Raw genomic sequence first — 27,231 nt, 5'->3', positions numbered from 1 at the left:
TCACCTCCAACCTCATCCATTCTGTGAAAGGCGTTCTGGGGAATGGTCAGTCTCACCTCAGACCCTGGGAGGAAGTGGTGAAGAAAACAACTGTGAGAGCTGTTGCCGGACACACAAAGCACACAGAAAGGTGCTTGTCAGTGCTCAGCGTGGGTTTACAAAGGGGAAGTTAACCAAGCTGGTAGACACGTGTAAGGAGATGAGGCTGGCTTGGTGGTCAGGTAGAGAATGGTGGCTGAAAAGGTTGTGATCCACTGCACAGGGTGCATCTGGAGGCCAGTCACTGGTGGTGTAGTGTAGGGGTAGGTACCGTATTGTGCAGTAGCTGGGTTAGTGATATAGATGATGGTGTAGGATGTACCCTCAACAGATCTGCAGAAAGTGGACCAGATAGATAATCATGAGGGCAGGGACATTTGTCATGAGAAACTGAGAGCTGGCACTACTCAGCCTGGAGAAGAGGTGGCTTGGGGGAAGGGGCATGGGGTGGAGTGGGTGGGCACTGTGTGTAAATATCTGGGGAAGGCGGGGAAGTCGACAGCGATAGACTTCTAATTGGCACCCATTGAGAGGATGAGAGTAGCAGGTATAATGTGAGACACTTGAAATTTCTTCAGAGCATAAGAAAACACTTTTTCTTACTGGAATGGATGTCAAGGAATGACACACGTTGCTCAGAGAGGCTGTACAAGTCTCCATCCTTGGAGACAATCTAAACCCAACCGAACACAACCCTGTGCAGACAGTGCTAGCTGACCCATCTCTGGGCAGGGAATTGGGCTGAGCTACCTTTTGAGATGCTATTCCACATCAGCCATTTCAGGATTGTTGCGATTGTCTGCAGCCACCAATTGTCAAGAATGTTTTTGCAGTTTGTGAATGTACAAAATATTTCTGAGTTTCCTTAGCTGTTGTGTGGCTTTTGTTTGTAACGGTCAGTATACTTGTAAATTTATTCAGTATGAAACTGTTCACGGTATAAAAACCTGGATAGATTAAATACAGAAATTAAAACAGTTTTACTATATTTAGGTGGTTATAATGAGTTACAATAGTGGTAAAGTGTGATCAAGCCCATGGTATTTGAGGTTTTATGCTTTGGTTGGCCTTTATTTCATTACCTTTTGGGACAGAATTCATCTTCAATGTGAAGATACTGAAGAAATAGTAATATCTTTGTTTTATTCAGAAAGTGGAAAAATACTATGCATTTGAGATCCCGGATGTTCCAGCCAAGTCTGAATACTTAGAAGTTAAATATTCGGTAAGTATAATTAATCTGATGAAAGACCAGAACTTGCTTTCATACCTACTTGGGAATGTTTATGTTTCTGTAAGAATAAAAATCATAGCATTTGACCCTTTGTATCTAGTGTCTGTTCCTTTGTTGTGTTGTGTAGATGGTTGCTCCTTATCTTCTTGTTGGCTTTGTTTGTTTGTTGTTTAAGGGTATAGGAGTTAACTTGCTATTTTCCAAACACAGAGATTAATTAATACCTAAGCTTGCAGCTGTTTTTTTGTTTGTTTGTTTGTTTGTTCTTTTTGTTACCATTTGTATGCTTGTTAGTCCCTATCAAAACAGTTATTTACTAGGAAAATTATGACATGATGATTTGTTAGAGTTTGCTGTATCTGTGTAAAGAAGTCACAAGCAGAAGAAATATTTCTTGCAACTGCTACATTCTTCTCACATCCCCCCCCAGTTATAATTTGTCTATCGTGTGTGTATATTCAGAATTATCTTTATATTGCGTTCTTTTGTCACCAAATCAACTAACCAGCCAAACAGCCCTTCAGCTGTGCTGTGTCAGGGCCTAAAAGTACTGATAGGTGATTTAAATTAACCAATAACTTAAAATGTCTTTTTTTTGAACCCATGTCCAGAATACAAGTTTCAGTTGCTAAAGCAGCATCTCATACAGGTTTGCAAGCTATTGCAAATCTTTCTTTAGCTGTACAAAAATGCCCAGCTTTAATGTTGTCTATATAGGAAGACTGGAACTATCTATTCAGGTGTACAACAGTTGAGCAGCTTTTGTACAGACTTGTAGCTCTGCTATAGTCTTTGCTGATGCACCCAGTGAGGATGAGGAACTCTTAAGTGTATTATATTAGTGTCCTGATTCTAAGTAGTTATGCGGCTATGTACGGTCAGTAGTGTAATTTCTTGAATTACTGTAAGGTGTTACAAGTAAAGGCTGTGCATGAGGGGAAATTACAGTGATTTCAGGTACTCCGCAGTTCCGTTAAGGTTCTCTCTGAATATAGTGTGTCAACAGGAAAACTTCTGCGGTGTGAAATGACTCATTGCTTTTTGTTACTTGTTAGGCTGAATACCCTCGGCTTCCTCAAGACCTGAAAGGAGAAACATTTTCACATGCATTTGGAACTAACACTTCTAGCTTGGAACTTCTCTTGATGAGTAGGAAGATCAAAGGACCGTGCTGGCTGGAAATCAAAAATCCACGTATGGTGCTTTGTGTGTGGAATGTTTGTTTGTTGAGAAACTTAGATAATTGGGGATTCTAGGGAGGAGGAAAAATATAATCTCTCCTGATAAATTCTCATTTTACAAATTAATTTTTTAACTTATCTATGCAGTTTTCATTATCTAGTACAAATAGTGACTTTCTGTTTGAAAGCTCTGACCATGCAAGGTTGCGCATGGCAGATCAGATTATAACTTTGAGTAGCAGTGAGAGGGAATGGTGCAGTTCCCAGCACTTTGATACGTACTTTAAAGCAGTGTATACTGAGCTAGTTAAAACAGCATTTCCAGAAAAGAAATACATACACAAAAAAGACACATAATCAATCGTTTGTGCTTAAAAAAAATGATATATTAGTATTTTTCTGTTGCGCTTGAAAATTTCTGGTGTGGAACTTGATAATTTGTGATGTGGAGCCTAACTTTGCCTTGGTTAGAGTTCTTCATTCAGTGTGTGCTGTGTATTCCCAAAAACATAGGGGTGCTGATCATATTTGACAAAATCTATGAGTTTTCTTGGAATCTTTTTGAGGCATTTCAAATATAGTATTGACAGTTTGAAGTCTGATAGAACAGTTTTCTTTAGCACCTGGCTCAGAAACTGATAAAGCTGATACCAGTAAGGATTTTCAGCTGGATTGGACGCAACACATTCTTGACTACCAAAAGACAAATTAGCTCTGCTGAGTTTTCCACCAGGCCTTGGCAAGTGTCAGTGTACTTCCTGGCACTGAACTTAAAGGCCTAAGAATAGCTTTTCACCTGTGTTCTTTGCTCAAGAATTGACTTCATATTCCTTTGGTGTTTTCTTTCTCCATCTGAAAAGAGGCCGAAGTTGTTCCATGTAGCAAACGTCATGGTAATGATAACTAACAGTTCAGATAGTAACTGTTCCTTTTTACCTAATGTTGATGAGTCTCTCTTTAGACTACCCTGCTGGAATCAGATTCTGATCTCACCTCAGACTTAAATGGTATATTAAGGAAGTTTGGAAATTCTTTATCCGTTCCTATATCTTTGTTACAGCCTTCAGGTTCCAGAGAGGGTCTATATCTTGGTATCAGAATTGTTCATTTCAAAGTGGTGACGTGCCTACTCTATTGAAAATTCAATCTTTAGTTAGTTGCCTTTATGTAAATCTTAGTAGTTGTTGCACAGGATTTTCAGTTCCAAAGCCAAGTATTTTTTTAGTTTATCGGACAGTTCTTCCTTACAGTACCTTCCCTTTTTTACTTCCTACGGAGGGTCTCAGGATAGGAAGTATATTTGACTAACTATAAAATACACACCAAAATAAAAACAAAAAAATTAATTAAGTGTGTTAAATAAGCAATTTCTAAAAAATGTTTTTATTAATGGTTAAAAAAAAAAAAAAATTCTTCCTAAACCCCAGTTGATTGTCTTCTGTGCCCCTGGGGTACATGCATCCCACCTTGGAAACCGCTGTTCTGTAGCATGCTAGTTGAAGCTTTAGGTGTAAGAAGTTGGAAATTAAATTAAGAAGTTGTTAAGTAGCTGATTGCCTCTCATTTTGAGAGATCATCAGGTGTTTTTTTTACAGCTGAAGATATTTTGGTCAGTTACCTATTTGCATTTGGAGCAGGAATGATGAGAGAAGGTAGTGTGTTGGTTTCCAAAGAGGTGTCAGATAGCCAAGTCTGCCTATCCTCGAAATATTAATCCCTTAAAAAATGCGGCCTCAGCTTCATTGTAACTGTGGTGAGTTATCTCATCAGCATATCAGCATCTTTTGGGAATGAGCCCCCCCCCCCTTTTTTTTTTTTGTAGCAAATGAAAAATTATACTTCAAAAATATTCAAATGATAATGGGTGGTTTACGTTGTTTTTTTTTTCATATCCTGTCTATTGGGGAAATTAATCCGCATCTTATTTTGTCTGCCTCAGTTTCAGACATGTAACATGATTTGTGAGTTGGGAATCTAGCAGAGCTGGGACTTCTAGGCTCTAGGTTAACAGGAGACACAAGAAATCTTCCTGGCCTAGTGTGCGTGTGTATGCAAAAAAGCCCCTGGTGTGTTTATGCTTTTGGTAAATGAGAGTATTGAAAGTTACCAAAGTGTTGTCAGGATTAACCTGAATGTTGCCCACAAGGTCAAAACATTACAGGAACATACCCTTTTTGATGTTACTATTAGAGAATTCTTACCTGTGGTTCCGAAAAGAGTGAAGGTGGTTTGTGTTGTTTCTTTAGAGCCCTCAAATCAATCAGTCAGCTGGTGTAAGATAGAGGCAGTGGCCATGAAGCCTGGCTTGGTGAACGTGGTTAAAGATCTTCCTCCTCCTCCTCCTCTTGTGGTAATGTCCCTCAGCATGAAGACCATTCAGAACCCAAAGACTCACCAGAATGAGGTAAGTAATCTGCTCTTGATTTTTGGTTTTGTGTTGTTTTTTTTCTGTGTTCTGCATTAAAAACCTTCTAAAGGCTTGGAAAAACGTCAATTTATAAAATGCCTGAACATCACAGAATAACTTCTGTGCAGCCAACATTTCAAAGAAACTAATATCAGTGTAAGCCAGACTCAATGGATTCATTGGAGCTTTTTGGTGATAATTCATTGTGACAGCAGATCCTACGTGTGAGTGTGAGCGTGAGTGTGTGTGTGTGAGTGTGTGTGTGTGTGTGTGTGTGTGTGTGTGTGTGTGTGTGTGTGTGTATCTAATCTCCTGGAGTAGAGGAGGCTTAAGAGAGACCTTATCACTCTACAACTGCCTGAAAGAGCATTATAGTAGGTAAGGGTCAGTCTCTTCTCCCAGGTGACAGCGATATGATGAGAGGGAATGGTCTGGGGGTTCAAGTTGGATATTAGGAAAAATTTGTTCTCCGGGAGAGTGGTGAGGCATTGGAACAAGCTGCCGAGGGAGGTGGTGGAATGCCTGTTCCTGAAGGCATTCAAGAAATGCGTAGCTGTAATTCTGAGGGACATGGTTAGTGGTCATAGTGGTGATGGGTTAATGGCTGTACTAGATGATCTTAGAGATTTTTTCCAACCTTAGTGATTCTGTGATTCTGCTGTGAGACTTTTACTCAAGAAGTCAGAGAGGTATGGGTGGCTATCTTCAGTTGTGTACTGCAGATCACAAAGTGCAATTAGATACGCTGATCTGTTTTCTAACAGAAGTCTCCCTAACTTAGGAGGAGATTTTAGTACTCACTTTGTAGGATAGTTGACTCTGGCTTAAAGAGTGGAAAAAACAAGACTGACAAATTTTTTAAAGAATTAGTCCTCTTCATCAAATTAAAGCCAACCTAATGAGACATACGCCATGTACTAGCAAGACTATCAAAATGTCTCTAAAGCCTGTCTGATTTATCTTCTATTGGGTTTTCTTGACCAATGTGGGGAGCAAAGATTTCTGTCAGCAAAACAAGCAAGAACTAGCAGAGCAAAAACTTCTAAACATTGAAACCTCTTGGTTGGAAGAGGGGAAGAGTTCTTCCTGGGGGAAGGCTTCTGCGTGTCTTGCTGTGCTCACATCCCTTATCCACTTCGTAAGTTATCTCTTAAATGATTGGGCCTGTTCAGACAAAACTTGAAAAAAAAAAACCAACAGGGTTTTTCAAGATTTTGCATCTCAAAATTCTAAGATGATCATTTATGAGTAAATTACATTTTTATTTTACTTAAGGTCAGTTCTTAACTCATTTTTTAACTTCTTATATTTTAACATGAACTTCAAATATATATTTTTCTTGTTTATTGAAGTGAGAGAAAATAGGTAATTAAAAGAAAAAAACATGTTTGATGGGGTTGGAAGATATGGATATTGATAGTAATTGTTTTTATATTTATGTCTATTTTGTATATTCTTGGTCTAGATCGTTGCTATGGCAGCTCTGATTCATCAGAAATTTCCTTTGGATAAAGCTCCACCTCAGCCTCCTTTTCAGACACACTTTTGTGGTATGTACTTGGAACAGGTCATGAAGGTGTCTTTTTTTTTTTTTTCCTGTGGTTGCTTCTTTCTTTAAACTTCATTCTGTCAAATGACTAACTTGACTGTCAGGCAGGCTTTTCTCCTTATTTACTTGGATACTGCTGTTTTATTGAAAACTTTATTGAAAGTATTGAAGCTTGAAGTTACGTGGTGCAACTTTGCTCTATGTTGTTTTCTATATTTGTTGTTAGTTTTAATTCTTCTGTTTTCTCACATTGTTTTTCACCTATGAGTTTAGACCATTTTATTGTCACTGAGTTATTTTTCAGTTCAGTTCTTCTCAATAAAACTTGAAAAATAAAAATTCAAAAAATGTTCCTGAAAATCTCGTGCAGCGGGGTCAACTAAATTTTGAGAGTTGGACCCTAGGTGATAGTAATAAAGAGTTTTGAATGCTTGTGAGAGAAATTCCTTAGGAAGTTGTGAAGCATAACTGTATTCTCCATTGGTAACCTAAAATACAACTAACTGAGTAGAATTATTTAATACTTTTATCATTGTTCAGTTACCTTAAAGATGCACGTACATGTAAGGTCTACCCCAAATTTAGAAGTGATTAAATTGTCTATAGAAAAAACTGGAATGTTTGGTTAGTTCTTGAAAAGAAAATCTAGATGAGATGATTGTGAGCTCATGTCTCATCAGTTCCTCTTGCTAGCAAGATCAGTGGCAATGAGGAGTTAAGACATTTTTGTGTAGGATCTACATAAAAGGTAGCAATTCTCATCTGGTAGACATGGCTTTTAGTAAAATAATTTTGTGTTTTTAAATGTTTGGCATTAGAGGCATGTATTTGCATAAGGCTGACTTCCTGGGATTATGAGTTACTTTTTCTTAGCTCCTTTTGTTGTGGACGGATGCTTACAGAGGGTACAGTTAAGAACGTGTACATAAGAGCAAATATAATTTATTTTGCAGCTGTTTCCAAACCGAATGATTGCATTTTTCCTTATGACTTCAAAGAAGAGATTAAAAAGAAGGTAATTTAATTTGGTTGGTAGTGCCTCTTAAAATATGAACGCTTTTTGGATGTTGATTTGGATGAGTCGTGTAAGAGAAATGTACAAAGGAATGGCATGATTATTTCATTAGTTTTCCACTCCACAAAGTCTTGGTATTTATTTTGTGTTGCTGTAATCAGAGATGCTTGCTTTATGAGGTTCAATACTGCTGTTAGCAGTGCTTATAAAGTAGATGGGCTGTTTAGACAGGAGAATTCAAAATGTTTTGCAAGGAGACTTAAAATTGTGATTAATTTTCATTATACACAAGTATGTACTGATAATAAACTAGGAAATTTTTTCTTCTTTCCTTAGATAGTAAAGTCTGCCTTTACCTTTTCTAAAGGGTGTTGCGAGGGTTGGCAGAATAATGAAGTAACCTATTTTTGTTTTTCCTCTCTTTTTGTGTGTTCTTAAGCCTATGAATGAAGGATGCACACGGAGCATTTTCCTGTTGTGCTTGATTCTTTGGAGGCTCTTAAAATATCAGTAGTCACCTGCATACAAAAGCAAAATGGAAAAAAAGCCTCTGAGAAAAGCTCTCTATGTCTACATGAGTGAGAACAAAAAGCCCTGAATTACAGAAGGAAAGGGAGAGCTCTGTGGTGCTTTATTATTGTCTTGTAACTAGTAGGGGAAAGGAGATGTTTCCATTTTAAACTTATTGGGTCATTGAAATCAGGTGCTCTCTTGCTCCTTTTAGAATGCTAAAATAGAAATTGCTGCAACAGAGAGAACGCTGCTAGGATTTTTCCTCGCGAAGATTCACAAAATTGACCCAGATGTTGTTGTGGTGAGTAGTTCTGAGACTTTGGGAGTTAAAGTCTATTGTCAGTTGGTCAGGTTTTTTTATTCTGCTTTATCCCTTTTTAGTTTTCTTTTATGTTTGTCTTAAAATGCCTTATGAATTGAATTTGCTTATAAGGCCACAAATATACTTTGGTACAAAGATAATACAGAATTTCACCCTGAAAGCATTTTATACATCCTATTATTTTCCATAATATCTGAAATAGGTAGTATTTCAGAAGTATTTGAAATAAGTTTTTTTTTTTTTCTTAACTTAGAAAGACCATACAAAATAAAACCCTCATGATTTTCTAGAAAAATGGAAGCACTTTGTGTACTGAGTCTGTTTCAGTTTAGATGCTCTTATAATTTGTATCACCATTTATATTGTGTTATACTGTGAGTCAAAATGATCACCTACACAAATCCTTGGGATCTAAGAGAAACTTTGTAATGTGCATTGTTTTGTTTTCTACTGTATTAGCAACTGAGGTTTTATTATAATTACTCATTTTCTATTTTTATAAAGTTTAAATAGCATATATTTTCAGTGAAATTTTGGAGACAGTTTGAAGTAATCTGAGGCTGGTTATATGGGGTTTCATACTCTTCTTTAAGCACATACAAATAATTACAAATAAGCGTTGAGCACAGGAGAAAGTGAGCAGTCAGATTCCTGATGTGATCAGCTCACTGCAGCTGGTATCCTGTGTTCCCCCTACAAGCCTAGCTTCTAGGCGTTAGTGGTAGGCGTTAGTGGAAAGGCTGCAGCCACTGCTTTTGGATTTGGGTTGCCAGTTGTGAAGATGTGAGAGCTCTAAGCCTAAGAACAGCAGAACAGTGTTAGTGTAGTTTGAGTCGCATCTGGTTTAATTAGTGCTGTTGAAAACCAAAATATGGCAGCATAGGTAGAGGGCCACCCAGCTAAGCTGTGAGAGCGTCTGTTGATTTTAAGGTTCTCATATTGCACATATCCTACTATGCAGATCTGTCTGAAATGGTGAACCTGCACTTTCTGGTGATTGACTCGTCCACTCCACACAGACTCTTGTTCAGCAGGGCAGCATTTTGCCTATAGCAACAGTTACAGGCCAGTGCTGTAGGTATCCTTAGCACTGCTTAAACGTTAAAAATATTGCAGGAGTCTCAGACGAAAACATTGGATGACAAATCTGCCTAACTGAAGTATCAAAGGAAATAAAATAACATTATAATAATGATAATAAGAGTAATAAGCATATAATAAGAATAATAAGAATAGAGAGAAAAGGAATTGCTCATAGCTAACTTTATATGCTGTATAAAGAATATAATTTTTTCTAGAATGTTTTAAATCTTCATCGTTGTTATCAAAGCGTGAAGCTGAATTGTGTGTTATGAGCCAGTTGTAGAGCTGTTCTTGGTATTCTCCCGAGCAGTATTGTTAGTGTTAAGATTAATGAGTACTGTTGATGAACATTCTCTTAGAAGTGCTTTCCATGAGCGAGATAATGCCATCAATTAGATGAAAAAATCACAAAGGGCAAAGGAATACCAACTGTGTGAAAGTAAGTCTTGCAATTTGCATTTGTGGTAACCTTTTTTTGTTATTTTTTCTGCTGCAAGGGTCATAATATTTATGGATTTGATCTGGAAGTGCTGCTTCAAAGAATTAATGTGTGCAAAGTCCCTCACTGGTCCAAGATAGGTCGACTGAGGAGGTCCAATATGCCAAAGCTTGGGGTAGGAAGATTGCTCAAGTCTTTTAAGACCATTTATGTTGCATATGATTAAAAATGAATTAATTTTGATGAGGAATTGTAAATGTGACACTGATGTATTTTGACTGTTGGTCATGCTAGATTTCACGCGTCCCAGATCAGAAGAAGTGATGAGTGTTTATATGACTTTTATTACAGTAATAAGCTAAACTAATTTTCAAGTTAGGCTAATTTAGTTTACAGATTTCAAGTCGATGATGGTAATGACAGATTAATTGCAATAGTCTTTACTGTAACTGTCTTTGTCTGCTGTAACTGTGAAATGAGAAAATGTAATTTGGATTGATTGGTGAATCATCCCACAGAGAACTGCTGGGTTAATAATTGTAATTCTTAGCATGTATTTGTTCAGAGGACAATCTATGAGGCTCAGAATATTAAAGTACAGAGCCTGACTGTTTAGTGGTTTGTTCCTGTCCTTCCTAGAGGCTGAGCTGAGTATTTTTGTGTAGCTTGTTCTTTGACTTTTGGTCCTGCTGTTGCTACAAAAAACTGTCTTTGGATAAAAAAATAATCCATACCCACATTCTCATTGGCACTGTTCATATTATTTAAGAAAAAAAAAATCAATACCACTTTCACAGTGGTTTAATATTTAACAGATAATGAATTCATGTCGGGTGTGAGCATTTCCAGTGTAGATTGGTAGATGACTTGACCAAGTCCTGTAGGCATATATTTTAGGTGTATGTTCTTCATTAAAATGTGATTGCTTCATTTTGTTTGTTGTTTTGGTGTTTGCTTTTTTCCTTCCTACTTGGTGAAGGGTCGAGGAGGATTTGGTGAAAGGAATGCTGCATGTGGTCGGATGATCTGTGATGTAGAAATTTCAGCTAAAGAGTTAATCCGCTGCAAGAGTTACCATTTGTCTGAACTGGTCCATCAGATTTTGAAAACGGAGAGGGTAACAATTGTACCAGAGGAAATTCGAAATATGTACAGGTGTGTTGCTGACTTCTGTTTTTAATCCTTCAATGGAAAGTGTAGGTGCTATTTAGAAAACATTGACTTAATGTAATGGTGTTTGTAAAATAAAATAATTTTAATTATTCATAATGACAAACTGTTAGTGGGTGGTGGCTTATTATGTGACCTTGGTGCCAGGGAAGGTTATAGAACAGTTCCTCTTGAGTAAAGTCACACGGCATTTGCAGGACAACTGGGGGATCAGGCCATCATGGGTTTGTGAAAGGCAGGTCCTGCTTGACCAACCTGATCACCTTTATATGATTGGATGACTCACCTGGCAGATGAGGGAAAGGCTGTCAATGTAATCTGCCTAGATTTGAACAAAATGTCAGCACATTCTCCTGGAGAAACTGACAGCCGATGGCTTGGACAGGTACACTCTTTGCTGGGTAAAGAACTGGGTGTATGGCCGGGCCCAGAGGATGATGGTGAATGGAGCTGAATCCAGCTGGTGATCAGTCATGAGTGCTGTTCCCCAGGAGTTGATATTGGAGTCTGTCCTGTTCAGTTTTTTAATTGATGACCTGGATGAGGGGATTGAATGCTCCCTCAGTGAATTTGCAGATGACACTAAGCTGGGAGGATTGATGATCTGCCTGTGGGTAGGAAGGCCCTACAGATGGATCTGGACAGGCTGGATCACTGGGCTGAGGCCAATGGGCTGACAAGGTTCAACAAGGCCAAGTCCTGCATTTGGGCCACAGCAACCCCAGGCAGTGCTACGGCTTGGGGCAGAGTGGTTGGAAGACTGTGGAGGAAATGGACCTGGGGGTGTTGGTTGATTCTTGGCTGAGCATGAGCCAACAATGTGCTCAAGTAGCCAAGAAGGTGGATGGCACCCTGACTTGTATCGGAAATACTGATGCCAGCAGGAGCAGAGAAGTGATCATTTCACTGTATTCAGCTCTGGTGGGGCTGGGTGTTAAGTGCCGTGCTCAGTTCTGGGCCCCTCACTACAGGAAAGACATGGAGGCCCTGGAGCACATTCAGAGAAGGGCAGTGAAACTGGTGAGGGGTCTGGAGCACAAGTGTTATGGGGAGTGTTTGAAGGAACTGTGATTGTTCAGTCCGGAGAAGAGGAGGCTCAGGGGAGACCTTATCGCTCCCTACACCTACCTGAGAAGAGGTTGTGGCAAGGTTGTGTTTAGGGTCTGCCTTTTCTCCTAGGTGACCATGATAGGACTAGAGGGAATGGCCTCGGGTTGCACTGGAGAGATTCAAGTTGGATTGTAGGAGAAATTTATTCTCTGAATGAGTGGTGAGGTGCTGGCACAGGCTGTCCAGGGAGGTGAAGGAGTCACTGTCCCTGGAGGTGTTCAAGAACTGTGTAGGTGTGGTACAAAGGGATGTGGTTAGTGGGGAAGTATTGCTGATAGGTGGATAGTTGGACTAGTTCATTTTGGAGGTCTTTTCTAAACTTTGTGATTTGTTAATTCTGTGATTCTGTGTGCAGTGCAAATTGATTTGTGAGACTTGATTTTTAGATACACTAATAGAATGTGCATACTATTTTTAATTATTGTCATTAGTCTTGTCATTAAAAGTTAAATTGTTTAATTCAATGCTGGGGTCCTAAAGGTACCAGGTGTGTTCTGTGTAGTATACAAGCCTGATTTTACTTTAAGGGGATCTCCCACTTCTTTTTCCAGTGATTCTCCTCACTTACTGTTCATGCTGGAAAACACCTGGACAGATGCCAAGTTCATTCTCCAGATCATGTGTGAGCTAAATGTTCTGCCACTAGCCCTTCAGATTACAAACATCTCTGGAAATGTTATGGTACATTTTTAAGACTTCTCCCCCTTCTCTTTTCTTTCTCAAGATTAGTATTGTTTTGTTTTTTTTTTCCCTGTGTTTTATTGCTAATTTTCAGTTACAAGCACAAATTCAGAATATACAGTACTGTTTTATGTTGTAGTGAGTGCAAGTTTGATAATCGAATCAAGTACTAAAACTTCCATAACAAGATTGCATTTGAGCTTTGTCTATGCTAATGATGCAGCATAATAGTAATGCTAGGTGAACTTAAAATAATTGGAAGAAATTTCTTAGTTTATATTTGCACATCAATTTTTGTTTTCTGTGCTTTGCTATGAATTTTTTTTCCCCTCTCTGTAGTCAAGGACAATGATGGGTGGACGGTCTGAACGTAATGAGTTCTTGCTGCTTCATGCATTTTATGAAAAGGACTACATAGTCCCAGACAAACAAGTTTTTAAAAAGCCTCTACAGAAACTGGTGAGTTGAGCTTTTTTTCTTTGAGAATTCTTATTTAAAAAAGCAGTAGCATTCTTTTGACCATTGTTCACTGAGAACGTAGCACAAACATAGACTGTTTTAGATATAACTTAACTTTACAAGTTATGATTAATTCAAAAGATGTTTTTGCTAAGATGACAGTGGAGAAATGTTTGTTTTCAAGGCATGTTGTATCACCTTTCTCAGTGTATCACAAATCTATAGAAACTCAGTTCATCTTTCAGTTTGAAATGAGCCAAATACTTGCCCGTAGGAGAATATTACACAAGACAGACTATGTTGATTAATGGATGAATTCTTACTGTATGGTTAAGGAAAACTTTTATTGATAAACCATTCTTCGAGTATGGTTTATAAGGTTTATGATTTGAGAACGTGAGTGGAAGATCCAAAGATGTTTAAGAAAAAAATTATCTGAATAATGCCATTATAATATATTTACAGAAACATCTATATATTTATTAGCAAGTGCATTAGAATTTCAGAATGCATTTCTTTCACTGTTTTTTGCTTTTTATTTTTAAGTAAATTCAATAGAATATTTCAGAATAAGTACTTTTGTTTGTATTATTGCATCAAAACAGTGCTTGAATTTTAATTGGTTCACAAGAGCTTTGAAGCCCTCAAAGAAAGGTTCTTACCATGCTGAAACAAATAGCAAAATACTCTTTAAGTCGGTAATACTGTTGTTATTTCCTTAATTAAAGTCCATCCTTGTTACTTCCAAAAAACATATTTTGATTTTAATTGTCAAAGATACTTCTTGTGGATCGTGAGTTGATTTTTTTTCTGCTGTCTGTGTTTACAAACAGCAAGAAAATACATAGTAGCACTATAGTGAATGATGACAATTCCTTAAGTCTTGGTAATCTCTTGTGATCAGTTTGTTCCCATACAAGTTGTCTTGAATGCTGTTTTGAGATGTTGAGAACTTTAATAAAGCTTATGATGAAAATACCCTATTTTCAGTGTATTTTGAAGGGAATTGTATGCAGTGGCATTCAATTTTGTATTTGATTTGCCAAATATAACTCCTCTAACAGTATAGAAATCTTGGAGACTAGATAATGACTTTAAAATGTCAAATAAAGGTGGATGAAGATGAAGATTTTGAAGATCAGAATAAATCAAAGATGGGGAGAAAGAAAGCAGCATATGCTGGAGGCTTAGTCTTGGATCCCAAAGTCGGTAAGATGTTGCAATTTCCTTTCTTTTATGAAGTTAGAGACAGGTTGAATATATTAATGTAGAGAGATTGCAGTGGACAATGTATGTATCTTGCAGGAGTTTAGTGTTGATTTGTTGTTTCTTTTTGAATATAATACAATTCCCAGCATAGATTTTGGAGTTACTAACTCTTGGGAAGCTTTTTTCTTAGCTTTTTGTCAGTAGATTAAGCTCTTGAGAGAAATTCATACGTATATATCTGCATATACATTTCTAATGGACACGTGAGTTTTCTTTCAGTTTCTCCTCTATGTGGGGAAAACTGTACTAGTGTCCTATAGTAACACAGAAGCTATCTGTTCAACTCTGGTGAGTTAATAGAGTTGGATCGTTCCACTTCTGACAGCTGTCTGCAATGGGTAGTGGTACATCTCAACAGCTATTGCAAGGGATTTGTGGTACGGAAATGTACTACAGAAATGAGATGCGATGTATTACTGTCACTTGCATACAAATTTTGGAGCTGGATGAAGTCCTCAGTGAGACTGAATAATCATACCTTTTGTTTTTGTTTCTGTTTTAGGTTTTTATGACAAATTTATTTTACTTCTCGACTTCAACAGCTTGTACCCATCAATTATCCAGGAGTTTAACATCTGCTTTACCACAGTGCAGCGACTGTCATCAGAAGCACAGAAAAGGGCAGAGGTTTGTGTGGTTTAACTTGTGACTGCCTTAATTTCAGCGTGTTTTTATGAATTAGCTTTTTAAGAAATTGTTCTTATTCATTGTTTGGCTCCTTTATTATTTCTTTATTATTTTTCTTTCACACTTAAAAAAAAAAAAGAAGCCTTGTTTAAAGATGCATCATACATCATAGTAAGTTTCAGTTTAGGGTATAGTTTATATGCCATCTTTATTTCAGTAATGTTTCTTTAGTGTCTTGGTAAGTTATCTCCTATCTAAATAAAATCTATCATTTTCTAATGTGGTATCCTCATGAAACAAGATTTTTAGTCGGGCACCGTCGGTTCTTTTCAGACCTGTGTCCACCTAGCAGTTTCTCAGCCCACTGGCCCATTTCTTCAGACCTTGGTAGAAGCTCTGTAAAGTTATGTTGCCATAGAATTCATAAAATGTACCTTGGTGAAGGAGGTCTCATGCTTGGGGAAGGAATGCAATAAAGCAACCTTCCATTAGACTCCAGGGCAGTATATCATGGGTGTGTGTCAGGGAGCACTGCTGTGAGTATATCAACTGCAAGATCAGCTTTGCTGAAATTCACACTATTTAAGAAAGTGTTAAACCATATTAAATGCAACTGAAGAACCTCCTGAAGATGTCTTTCTATGGCACAGTTGTTGGTGGAGCTGTGATGTAAACTGAAGCAGGGAGCTTGTCAGGTCTGAAGGTTAAACCTGAGGCTTTTATTTTTAACTGAGATCGGCTCACTGGCTGGAATAAGTGTGTTGTCCATAAGTAGTTATGAGACTTAGTCTCCTAACAACTAAAATACCAGTACCATAGCAGAAATGAGGAGAAAAATGGAGTTTTTCCATTGTATTTCTCCAAACTTACTTTGAATTTATTCCTCTTTCCTAATTGTTCAAATTGAAACGTCTCATTTTGATTTCTTGCATGGCGTGATATTGAATCAAGCTTTAATGTCATTTCCTGTTAAGTTTCTTTTTAATCTGCTTTACCAAAGCGCCAGCCTTATAGTGTCTGTTACTCTTTGCTTGTTTCTCTCTCTTCCATTACACTTGAAATATCTTTGCACTTTTGCTGAGCAATCATTTCTTCACACATGCTAATAGGAAGAACGTGTGCTTTCTGTCGGGTTGTTCTTTTGCTGTGGTAGAGTTGCTTGGGGTGGGGTTTTCATTTTGTTATTACCGTTGATTTCCATTTTGTCTATTACTGTATTCAGATTATCAGTTCCTCAGATCACGTGCTCCATTTTACAGCTCAGAAAACCAAAAATACTTAGGAGAGAATTAAGAAAAAAAAAAAAAAGTTGTATTAGTTCAGCAAGGAAAGGATTGCTTGTATGTATACTTTTACTCATACCAACTATATCTCTTTCACACGCTCATCTATATAAAAGTAAAGAATCTCACTGCTACTGGTCCATGTTCCTGTTGGATTCCCTCTGAACAGAGACAGGCTGACAGGCTTAGGCACTGGCCCCAAGGAGATTAGATGATGGAGTCAAATGCTATAGAAAAAAGCTCTTTCTTGCCTGTTGTAAACAGGCATGGGCTTGGATATGAGCAGATATGAGCTGTGGTTTTTTTGTCCTCTCTGGCAAAACTGTTCACTTAGCACATTAAAATCTAACTTTCAAACATGAAATGATAAGCACTGATGATCATTTGACAGGTAGAAGAAGAGGAAGAAATTCCAGAGCTTCCGGACCCTTCTCTGGAAATGGGAATTCTGCCTAAAGAAATCAGGAAACTTGTGGAGAGAAGGCGCCAAGTTAAGCAGTTAATGAAACAGCCAGACTTAAATCCTGACCTTTATTTACAGGTGTGTTTTATGGAACTCCTTTGATTTTTCCTTCCTTTCCCCTTAAGTGCACTGATCAGCCTTGCAGAATAGGGATGATTAGCAGTGAGCAGTGATTGTAATGTGTTTTTCTTGGAGCCCATCATTGCTGCAGACTATATAAAAAGCTGTGAATGCAATTTTGAAGATTAAGTTCTGCTCTCTGTTGGCTCTGGTGGTATCATTTTTGCTGGTTATGTTTCTTTTCAGTACGATATCAGACAGAAAGCTTTGAAACTCACCGCTAACAGTATGTATGGCTGCCTAGGATTTTCCTACAGCAGATTCTATGCCAAGCCTCTGGCTGCTTTGGTGACGCATAAAGGGAGAGAGGTAAGACATTAAACAACTTTGTGAACATGTGTACCTAAAAGTTAATTTAAGCTACTTACTTTTCATTGAGCAGGATAGCGGTCTTCACTTGTTTTCAGACCTGATTTTAATTTTGGACCTGTTTTAATTTTTCCCGTACTGCATTTGAGAAGAAAAAAGGAATTTGGAATCTGGAAAGGAGTGAGACAAATGTCTCAAATTAAGACAAGTTGAAACTCTAGCTTGAGCTGTTTTTTTCTTTTTTTGCACGTGTTAATTTGCTTTGGTTTCATCAGAGTGGTCTATGATTTAAAAAAAAAAAAAAAGAAAGAAAAAAAATCAGGACTTGCATATTTTCCATGAGTTTCCAGTTCTGCTTCAGACATTGGTCTTTGATTCAGTGGTACACATCAATTTTGGATGAACTTGTCCATGGTCAGTCTTGTGCCTTGCTACGTTGTTGCCTGAAACCCTGACTTTGAGACAGGGCTGATTAATCCCCTGGTGCCAATGAATTATATATTAGGGCCTTACTTTCAAAACCTGTTTGTTCTTTAAAATGAAGGTTTGCTTTAGCTGAAGAGGACAGATTATATTTTTAAGAGATTCTTTTAAATTTATAGGCATAGCTGGTGTTCCTTTTGATTACAGTAGTGGCAGAATGGAGACCTCTACATTGGTTGAGAGAGAAAATAATCACTTCAGATCCAAAAGATATCACTAATACACAGCATTTAAAACGCGATTTTTTCATGCTACTGCTTGTTAGTTTTTTATAAAAGAGAATGCCAGGCAGGAATCTTTAGAGGGCCAGGTAATGAATGTGACAGAATGGTTGGTCAATCTTTTAGTTGATCAGGGAGATGGAAGAGCTCATGTCGGTGTTCAGGGCATGTGACTCTTGTGACTTAAGAGTACAGCTATCCTTGCTGTAGGTGCATTTATGACTCACAGCTGATGGGTAGAGCGTTTCTAGTAACACGTCTTTATTTTTCAGAGATTTCCCCTCTGAAGAGTTTTCTGGGATAACCTCACATTTGCTGTCCCTCCAGGATTTACTTATGTTTACTTATGTTTAACCCCGAAGGCATTTAATGAGGAAATGATTTCCAGGTTTGATTACTGTAAATGAGTTATGCTTCCATGTGAATTCTAATGCTGACATTTCCTATAAGGAAATTTTATCTTTTTGGCAGGGGGTTGTTTCTGTTTTATTTGTGGACAAGGCTGACATGAAGAGTAGCTGTATTTTTCATAGTTTATATTTTCTGAATTTTAATTTTTGTTGTTGTTGTCGTTCTCCATTAGTCAAGTTGAGTACCTGTCACAAAGAAGGTGTTGTATAGATACTGGAGCCTTTTGCTTTCTGTTAAGACAAAAAATTACCTTCTTAGTAGCACATACTGTTTATTATCAGTTGTCTGTGACTTATCAGTTCCGGGATAGTAGTGCATCCAATTCTGGTGTTCCTGCATCACAGAGTTATAGAATCACAGAATGGTTTGGGTTGGAAGGGACATTAATGGTCATCTAGTTCTAACACTTTATGTGCTAGGGTGCCATGGGCAGGAATGCCTTCTAGTAGATCAGGATGCTCAAGACCCCATCCTGTCTGGATGTTCCAAAGTAATGGTAAAATGGGTTACTGTGTGGGAAGGAAAATTAGAAATACATGATAGAATATGCACTAGGGAACATTTGAGATGCTTTCTTTTATTTAATTGGTTTTTTGGTTCAGAGGGATTTCATGCCTCTTAAATTTTGGTGGTACTAGATCTGAGCTTGCAAGGTCTTAGCACACATTTGCATCTACAGTTTTGTAGTTGGTCTGAGTTTGAGGAGGAACTTAATGTATTGGCACAGCATTGGCTGAAAGTGTGTTGTCCCTGGTGAGTTCTAAAAGTAGCTTTGTGAGATGGGGCTGCTGGGAGCACAGCGCAGAGGTTCCTACAAAGGTAAGCAGGAGCCAGACTGTGTCTGACAACACTAATGCTGAAATCAGCAGGACGTTACAGTCTTGGTAGGTCTCTTCTGTCTAGTTGAGCACCTCCTGGGGAGCTGAAGTTATCTTTTTTCCCTAGGACTCTGGATCCCGTGGAGATAACAAACTTCTGAAAACTTGAGTAGTTTTGTGCTTCTGTGGAAGTATAATAGTTTCTGATGAAACATGTTGCATACATACATGTTGTCTGTTAAAAAAAAAATAAAAAAATTGCTTTTATAGGTAGATAATTAATAAACAGATTCAGCTTTGTTAGTTTCTTATTCAGCAAGGAGTAGCTTGTGCTGTAAAAGATGTAATAAGATGTCACCGTAGTTTTCTGGCTTGTTTTTATGAGCTGGAATATTTAATCTAGAAGAATGTTACTCCATGACTTTAGATTAAGATTTCCTCTTAACATTAAATGCTAAAATAAAGTTGGTTTATGTTAAGTATTGGGAGATTTGGCTCTTCAGTATGGAAAGGTAAATTGAAAGAAAACTATTACAGAAAAGATATTATTGTTCTAAACTTTAATGGCCTTTATGATGAACAACTATTGCGTATATAAATATGTATATTTTTTGTAATGTCCTGGGCAAATGCAGGTGAGTTTGTAGATGTCTCTAATGCAAATGTTGAAGTGGGAAAAATCCTGTATAGATTGAAGTAAAATTAACATTTCTTTCACAAAAACACAGTTGAATTGTAAGTGTTGTCAGATTAATTTAAAGCAGAGAACATACATTTCAAGCTTAAGCTGTTGAAGCTGACTGTAGCATTAAGTTTTAATGTAGCTAAGAGAGAATGAGCTTTGAATTTCTGAAACTGGTGCTTTTTAATTGTGTGACTGGAGACCATAAGGAGAACTGAGCGCTGCAAATGTATGATACTGAATACTTTTTATTGCCTCTTGTGGACTGTAAATTTGGTTTGTGGTTTGGCTATGCCAATGCACTAAATGTCATGGAACTACCACAGACTTCCTTATTTTGACTACAGGCTGCTGTGATTACACATTGCTATTTTAAGAACTTTTAATCTATGATAGCGTATGAGATGATCTTTTCAGTTTAATGGCAGTGTTGTTATATACAGTGTAGAAAGAATGTCATTTGTAGAAACAGATCATCGGGCTAGGACACTGTAAGCTATGAAACTCTGACAGAATTTGCCATAAGAGCTCAGTACTCATCAGTCAGTCTTGGTGATTGACCCTTGCATATCTTACTACATGCGGGAGAAATGTAGGGAAGTCTTACGTCTGGATCGTATGTAGGCTGGACCTAGGGGATAAATTGGTGCGTTTGATTCCGTTGAGTGAGATTTAATTTATTTGGACAGTGTAGTAGTGGTAGTAATTTTTCACTAGATGGCGATAGAGACCTTGAGATCATTAATCAATTAAAATTTTCTCTTTTGTCACAAAGTGCTTTAAATGTTGACTATACAATTTTTTCAGATGGATCTTCCTTATTTTTTTCTATTGTGGATAATCTCCAGCCCGGAGGATGGGACATATCAGTATGAAATTTCTTTGAATTTAATGTTATATAGCACAGAAAGACTGATCAAATTTTAGTATATTTTGGAAGAAAAGCGAAAATTTTGAGGGGGGGAGTGAAAACCATAGTTCAGATCTGCTTGAATGTTTTAGAAAAAGAAATGAATGTTTTAGGAAAAAAAAAATCCTATTTTGATTATTAGGAATGCTCTGGTTCTTGTTCGTAGAAAAATTTAAAGATAAAAACAGAAAAAAAAATTGCATTTGCAATCCAAATGTTACATTATTGATCTAGAATGCATTGGAAGGGTTCTGGACTTTCCCCCCTCTCTGTTACTAAGCCTTTGCCCGGACATTGCTCTTGCTGTAACTACAGCAGTTGCTTGCATGGAAAAGTAATAGGAAAATATTTAATGTATTTTTAGCTGTCCTTTAATGTAATTTAACAACTGGAAACAAGATGAGTCGGTGTTGTACAACCAGCCAGCTCTGCACTTGCAGGCAGTGTAAGGTCATGCCTTTTTAGCCTCTTTAAAGGACAAGTCTTTTGATGGAGTGTCAGTTGTCCCATTTCCCAAACTCAGGATGCCCCCCTCTGCAGGATTTTCTTACAGCAAAGTTGTTGAGACAATGTTATATGTAGTCAGTGTCGTCGCTAATGGCTATCACTCAAAATTGTGGCTTTTTTCAGTTGCTTTCTTTTTTCTGTGTTATTCTTCACTATTACATGTTTTTGCTCAAATGACCACCAAACTTGTTTTTGAAAGGAAAATCACACATTTACTATTTTTGGCAGTGTTAACAGATAGATCAGCTGCTACAGTATGCAAAATAAAAAGGTGAGAAAGGCAGTTGGGTTAATTCCAACTTTCTCATTCAGATCCTTAGATACATTCTCAGTTAATAATTAGTTTAAGGCCCTGGCAGTCAAAAGGAATGAATAAAAGCATGTTATTGCAGCAGTCTGGGGAAAGAATGGATGAGGGAGGAGAAAGATGAAGTGAAGAAAGATGAGCTCATTTAAAAAAAAAAGTAAAAAAAAATTAAGCAAGGGTAGGTAAGCAGGTTAATCACTGTCTATTGTAATTGGCTTCTGTGAAGAAATCCAGGTATCTCTTTCTTTGACAATTTTTTTTTTATTTTTTTTTTTACGAAGTCTTGTTCAAATGAGGAAAATGATCATCAATTACTTTTTTATAATTACTTCTAAGGCCTTGGTTATGCAGTCTGCATGAGCTGTCATGTGAGTGGGACAACTGTCAAATACCTGGTTTCTTCCATGTTGTAGCATGGGAGAATGCAGAATGTTAAATGAGGGAAAGGATCATCCTAAATTTTCATCTAAGTATGCCTTCTATATTTAGACAAGGAATCTATTATCAACATAACATTTTTGGGAGACTTGGAGGCTGATAACAAAAGTCTGGGTGAAGACTTTATCGCTTTTAAATGTTAAAAATAGCAAGCTGAAATCTTATAAGAAGCAGTGATAAATCGTTGCAGTATCTCTAAGTGGAAGCTTTTGGGGTAAATTCAGTGGTCACTTAAATATTTAGATGCAATTGTGATCCAGCAGTAAAAGCTGTGCATATTATTCTGCATTCTAATATCCAAAACAAGTTACAACAGACATTTCAGGGAGAGGCTGCTTAGAATCTGAAAATGCAAACTGAGTGTTAAGTAGTAGAAAAATTATGGAACATCTTAACGTTTGTTGAAATTGAATATTATTATTCTAAGTCAAGTACATGAGATGACATCTGGTCTGATAAAGACTTCTGTATTTCCAAAGAGAGGAAATGAAATGTTTCAGTTAGAAAGAATGATCAGAATACCCTCTGTGAAAAGGAAATTAGTTCGGAGGAGAAATTTTATTTTGGGTTTTGTTTTTCTTTAATGAACAGAAAGGTTTTATATTATAGATGTTCACTGAGTAATGTTTAGGAAGATTGATCAGATGTGAGATGTACAGCAAGTCAGATGAATAGAGAGACTTTCTTTTTCACGACTGCTTATTTTAAGATTGTGCAGTCAAAGGTGTGGTGCCTCTCACTTCCTGTGAGATGGGTTTATTTCTGTGGATGGATTCTAGCAATTGCACAGCCACATGGTGAGTTGGCTCAGCCTGGTGGTCTGACTTTGAAAACTAACTCTACCAGATTGATTTTTATTGGATCAGTCACTCACTGCGTGCTCTTAGGGGTGGTAGAAAGGAGAAGGTTAGAAATTGGTGGCAGACTCAGCATGAGTTACAGGGGGTCGAGCATCACCGTCCTTTTCCCAGCTAACACCTGACTGTGAAACTGTAGGGTTAGTGTTAATAAGCTGAACATGCAAGGGTTTTATTTGTGTTTTTCCTTCTGTACTTTTGTTTTCTCCTATGGTTTCCTGTCTCCTATTTTGTTTTCGTGATTCTAAAAGATTCTGCTTTTACTTGAATCTTATCTTAACCTGACTGCCTAAATAGCAAGAAGATATGCCTCACTCAAAATTTTGGTAAAGCTGAAAGCCAAGGTACAAGGAGACGCTGAAGTGCAAAGCCTCTGGCAAATTTTTCAGAGATCTGAAATGTAACACTGTGTGTCCTATGTAACGCTGTGTGTCCTTGTAGAAGCCATGTGTTGGGTGAGACTGGTAGCCTGTAATCAGGAGAGGTAGAAATGACTCTTCACATCTGGTACTAGCCGGAAAGACTCTCAAGCATGCAGTAAAATGTTGGTGACTGTCCACAGAGTCTCCACAGAGTTTGCCATACTTAGCCTTTAGCTGAAGAAATTGTTTATTCCTGCGTAGAATTTGATAGGAATTTTGAGATTCAAAAGAGAGATCCTTTGGTGGTTCTCTTTAAGTATTGGCGTAGAGATACCTCATTAAAGAAGGATACAGGAGCTTTACAAGGAGAATGAGAGCTTTTGCAACATCACAGTGCCACTTGTAAACTGGTTGTTCTTCGAGATGATATTGCCTCGTTTATCTTAAATTGGACACTGGCCTTTTGTAGGAATCGTGTTTTAGGGTACCTGGAGGCTAATCAGATTTTCAAATTACAAGAGACTACCAATCAGAGAAGATAATTTTCCTTCTCAAGTACTCCTATACTCCATAGAGTATGGAAAAATGATCTAACTGAAGTGACTGTTTCCCACAAGACTGAAGTATTCATGCTGTCCGTCAAAAATACGACACTTTGGTCTTGTGATCAAAATTCTCATATATTTCCTGGGAATTTTACTGTCTATGCAGAAGCTCACTGTTGCAACACAGACTTTACTGGAAGCTTCTTCCTCCATGCACGATTACGTAATTTATTATTTATCCTCATGAATGAATACTCTTTTAAGTCTAGGAGATCTGTTGTTTTCTGCTAACGGTTTAAGGGTGGTAGTGATGATCCTACTGCGACATTTGGGGGAGAGGCTTGGAGCTGGGTGTTTTCAGTCTGCAGGGAAAAAACTAAAGAAAAGAACAAATTATGGTGACCAAAAACTTAAAAGGGACTATGAAGAAGAAGCCAGACTCTTCCAGTGGTGCCTTGTACCAAACAGTTCTGTAGTCATCTCTTGGGAAGAAGGCTGGATTAGATGATGCCCAGGGATTCGTTTCAACTGAAATTGTTTTATCACCTTTAGTTTAGATGTTGCTTTAATTTATAATGAGATTTATTGCCAAGGTCAGCTAGATCCAGCAGATATAAGAGTAGCAGCTTTTCATTTCAAGTGAAGAAGGCTGGGAATAAGACATTAAAGCAGTGGTATTTGACCTAGAAGGCTGTTTTGGTTCAAGAGCTAAAGCGCTGTGTGTTTTGAATGCCAGTTTTGCTGCATGGATTATGTCATGTGGGCTCTTCTATGTATGTCCTTTCATTGGGCCTATGCCAAGGTTCATTGGCTTAATTTAGAAGATGTGCATATGAACAGCTTATACTGTTTTCAGCGTTGAAATATAGGACAGATAAGACAGTTTGTTCAAGACCTTTTTTATCAGTGGAAGGTGAACTATAGTCTTGAACTCTCTCTTCTACTGTTGGTACAATACAGTTCTTGCAAGAGTGTGGGAGACTCTGGCAAATATCAAGAATTCTGCTTTGTTCAAAGAATTATTGGGAAGTAGGTTGTAATTTAACAAGTTGAGATGTACTTTGTGTGGATTTTCTAATGTAGACAGGCAGGGTTTGAAGCAAGGAAACCTCTAAGTCAGTCATGTAGTCTAAACTAATTTTTTCAGACTTCCTCTGTGGTAGAGAGAGAGGGCAGTGTCAGAATGCATAATCCCCTCAGATTTTAAAGTGTGATAAATAGTTGAAATACTTTCATTCCAGGACTTATACTTTATATAAGACAGGAGATGTTGCTGGTGGCAGTGTTGTCTTTGACTTCAGGCTATGCCCTTTGTCAAACTTACTGGGTAAGGTTTCGGGGAGTAGGATTAGTTTTATGTATGTTGATATCTGGTCTACAATTTGATACTGTGTGCATTTGCTGATTTGAGACACTAGAAACAGTTGCTCCATAAAATCCTATTTCAACACTCAATAATTCAGCAGAAGTTAAAAAAAAAAAAAAAAATACTTAAAATACAATTCAGTTTACCTTTCCTGTGTCTAGACTTTTATTTCTGGTGACAGTCTTAGAGATAAAAAATAATAATGTTTTTTTAGGGGGGGAGGGGGTGGTGGTGGGGAAAGTGTTCCCATTTGTGTGACCGAAAGGCGGTGCTCATCAAAAATGGGGAATGTCGGAATGTCATTTGAACTTTACCGAAGGGATTATTTCCTGGCAGACATATCTAGCTGAGCTTGTACTAGTCTTAGTGATTACATGAGACTGGAAAAATGCTTAAAATTTGGGTAGCCGTAATTGGGAAGCCCTTTTTTAAAAATGAACAAAAAAAACCCCACCACCAAAGGTTGCTACTGAGACGGGAATAGGTAGTCGTAGCCAAGCAATTGCTTGGTTGATTGATCTCTCATTGATCATGCCTTGTCAAGTTAATTCTGTCTAATTTCTTGTTAATTAAGCAGACCAGAAATTGTGGAGTTTAAACATTTGGAAGTTATCAGAAAAGCAGAATTGTGTGCAAAGCTGCTTTGCTGAAGTTGAAGGTCATACTTCCTGAAATACCTGCATAAAAAGGATTTCTGTGATAGTGGTATAGAAGACCTCCAAATACAAACAGGTTTTTATCCAAGGAAGTTGAATCTGTAGAACAGCTGTCCAGAAAAGGAGTAACTGTGGTAATAGTTGCTTCCATAGATAGTTTTCACCTTCAGTGTGGTGTTCTCAACTATTCTCTGCATCATCGTTCTATGAGACACTACCACAATTGGCACACTAAGATTTTATTTCCTTTTCTCTCTGGTTAACTTTAGTGCAAAGAATATTTTTGGTGTTACTTCATTCTTCTTCTGTGATACTTGTGACATTCCTGGGATATCAAACAGTTAAAGACTTTGTTGTATTTTAATTTGGAATTGACGCTGGGAAGGCTGACAGAAAATTACATGGAAACCTTAGGTTAGTTTTACAGTGGTTTGTAGACTCCCCATTGGTTTTGCTCTGACTGGGATTATAATTGTTGAACCTAGAACTTCCTTCACTTTAATTTTTGAACTCCCGAGCTCTAAGTCAGTGGCAGCTGATGGTTTGGTTTTTTAATGCATCAACTTTAATTTGTCCTCCTCACTCTGCCTGTCTCCCTCAGAACCTAACGTAATCAGCATCTTTTAACTTAGACAAATATAATTTCTGTATTTGCACAGAAATCTGTCAGTCTCTTTAGATCACAGTAGCTCATTTTTCTTGTTGTTTTAATACGTATCATACTGTTTTGGTTTTTTTGCTTCAATGCATAACTTTATATTTTTCAACTTAGAGTTAAAAGTAGTCATCCTGGAGGAAAAGAAAAATCAATGAGAAGCCTGTACTTAGACTGAGAACCCCTGCAGAAGGCTTTGATTAAAGAAAAGCTTTAGCTCTGACTCTTATACACAATTGTCCATCAGGTGGCCAGTCATTTTGGCATGCGCTGCTATATACCACAGATGCTAGAGATGGAAAAAGGGCTATTACATCATGGAGTTCGTCTTCCAAAATATGTATATAGCTACTAAAGCAGAGACACCTCTTCATGTTCTTTTGTCAAAGACTGTTCTTCAAGAGGCTAATTCTATTATGTTTTTTGATCTGCTTGTTTGTAATCACTAATTCTTAGTAGATTTAAAGCCCGAAGATGAGCCTGCCTTCAGTAGGAATGTGTTAATTGACAGGTGTCCCAAAGTTCCACGTTCTTGGCAGTGGTCCAGGATGACAGAGCAATAATGATTTAGAAACTGCCATTCCTTCCTTGTTAAAGGATTGGAGGAAATCTGTGAAGTTATTAACTACTACTCACCTCTAACAGATTTTGAAAAGATCATTACGGTGTCTAATTAGTTGAGATTACCTTCTTTACGCTGAATGTTTTGCTGTTGTTGGGTGGTTTTTGTTTTTTTGTGT

The 27,231-nt window shown here is 37.5% G+C and overlaps 1 protein-coding gene and 1 non-coding gene across 2 annotated transcripts; both read left to right on the top strand.

The window, feature by feature from the left end:
* Positions 1–1,180: 1,180 nt before the first annotated feature.
* Positions 1,181–17,470, top strand: LOC100546845 (DNA polymerase alpha 1, catalytic subunit). Its single transcript, XM_019622071.2, has 14 exons — positions 1,181–1,264; positions 2,329–2,467; positions 4,701–4,858; positions 6,327–6,411; positions 7,364–7,425; positions 8,150–8,239; positions 9,841–9,957; positions 10,762–10,937; positions 12,614–12,743; positions 13,083–13,202; positions 14,315–14,411; positions 14,974–15,098; positions 16,773–16,922; positions 17,151–17,470. Exons 2-14 carry the CDS (start codon positions 2,419–2,421, stop codon positions 17,283–17,285), a joined length of 1,494 nt encoding a protein of 497 aa, XP_019477616.1. The 5' UTR covers positions 1,181–1,264; positions 2,329–2,418; the 3' UTR covers positions 17,286–17,470.
* On the top strand, positions 14,668–14,798 carry LOC116216245. The gene has a single exon (XR_004158698.1).
* Positions 17,471–27,231: the final 9,761 nt, after the last annotated feature.

The sequence above is a fragment of the Meleagris gallopavo genome, chromosome 1 (genome assembly GCF_000146605.3).
Source record: "Meleagris gallopavo isolate NT-WF06-2002-E0010 breed Aviagen turkey brand Nicholas breeding stock chromosome 1, Turkey_5.1, whole genome shotgun sequence".
NCBI lineage: Eukaryota > Metazoa > Chordata > Aves > Galliformes > Phasianidae > Meleagris > Meleagris gallopavo.
Note: the sequence above shows the minus strand (reverse complement) of the source record. Positions and strands in the feature narration are given on the sequence as shown.

Bases quoted from the DNA above. Each gene is read 5' to 3' on its own strand.
- LOC100546845 (XM_019622071.2), top strand. From the start codon at position 2,419: ATGAGTAGGAAGATCAAAGGACCGTGCTGGCTGGAAATCAAAAATCCA. The intron at 6,412-7,363 runs GTATGTACTTGG...TTTATTTTGCAG, and splicing joins TTTTCAGACACACTTTTGTG to CTGTTTCCAAACCGAATGAT. The intron at 16,923-17,150 runs GTGTGTTTTATG...GTTTCTTTTCAG, and splicing joins ATCCTGACCTTTATTTACAG to TACGATATCAGACAGAAAGC.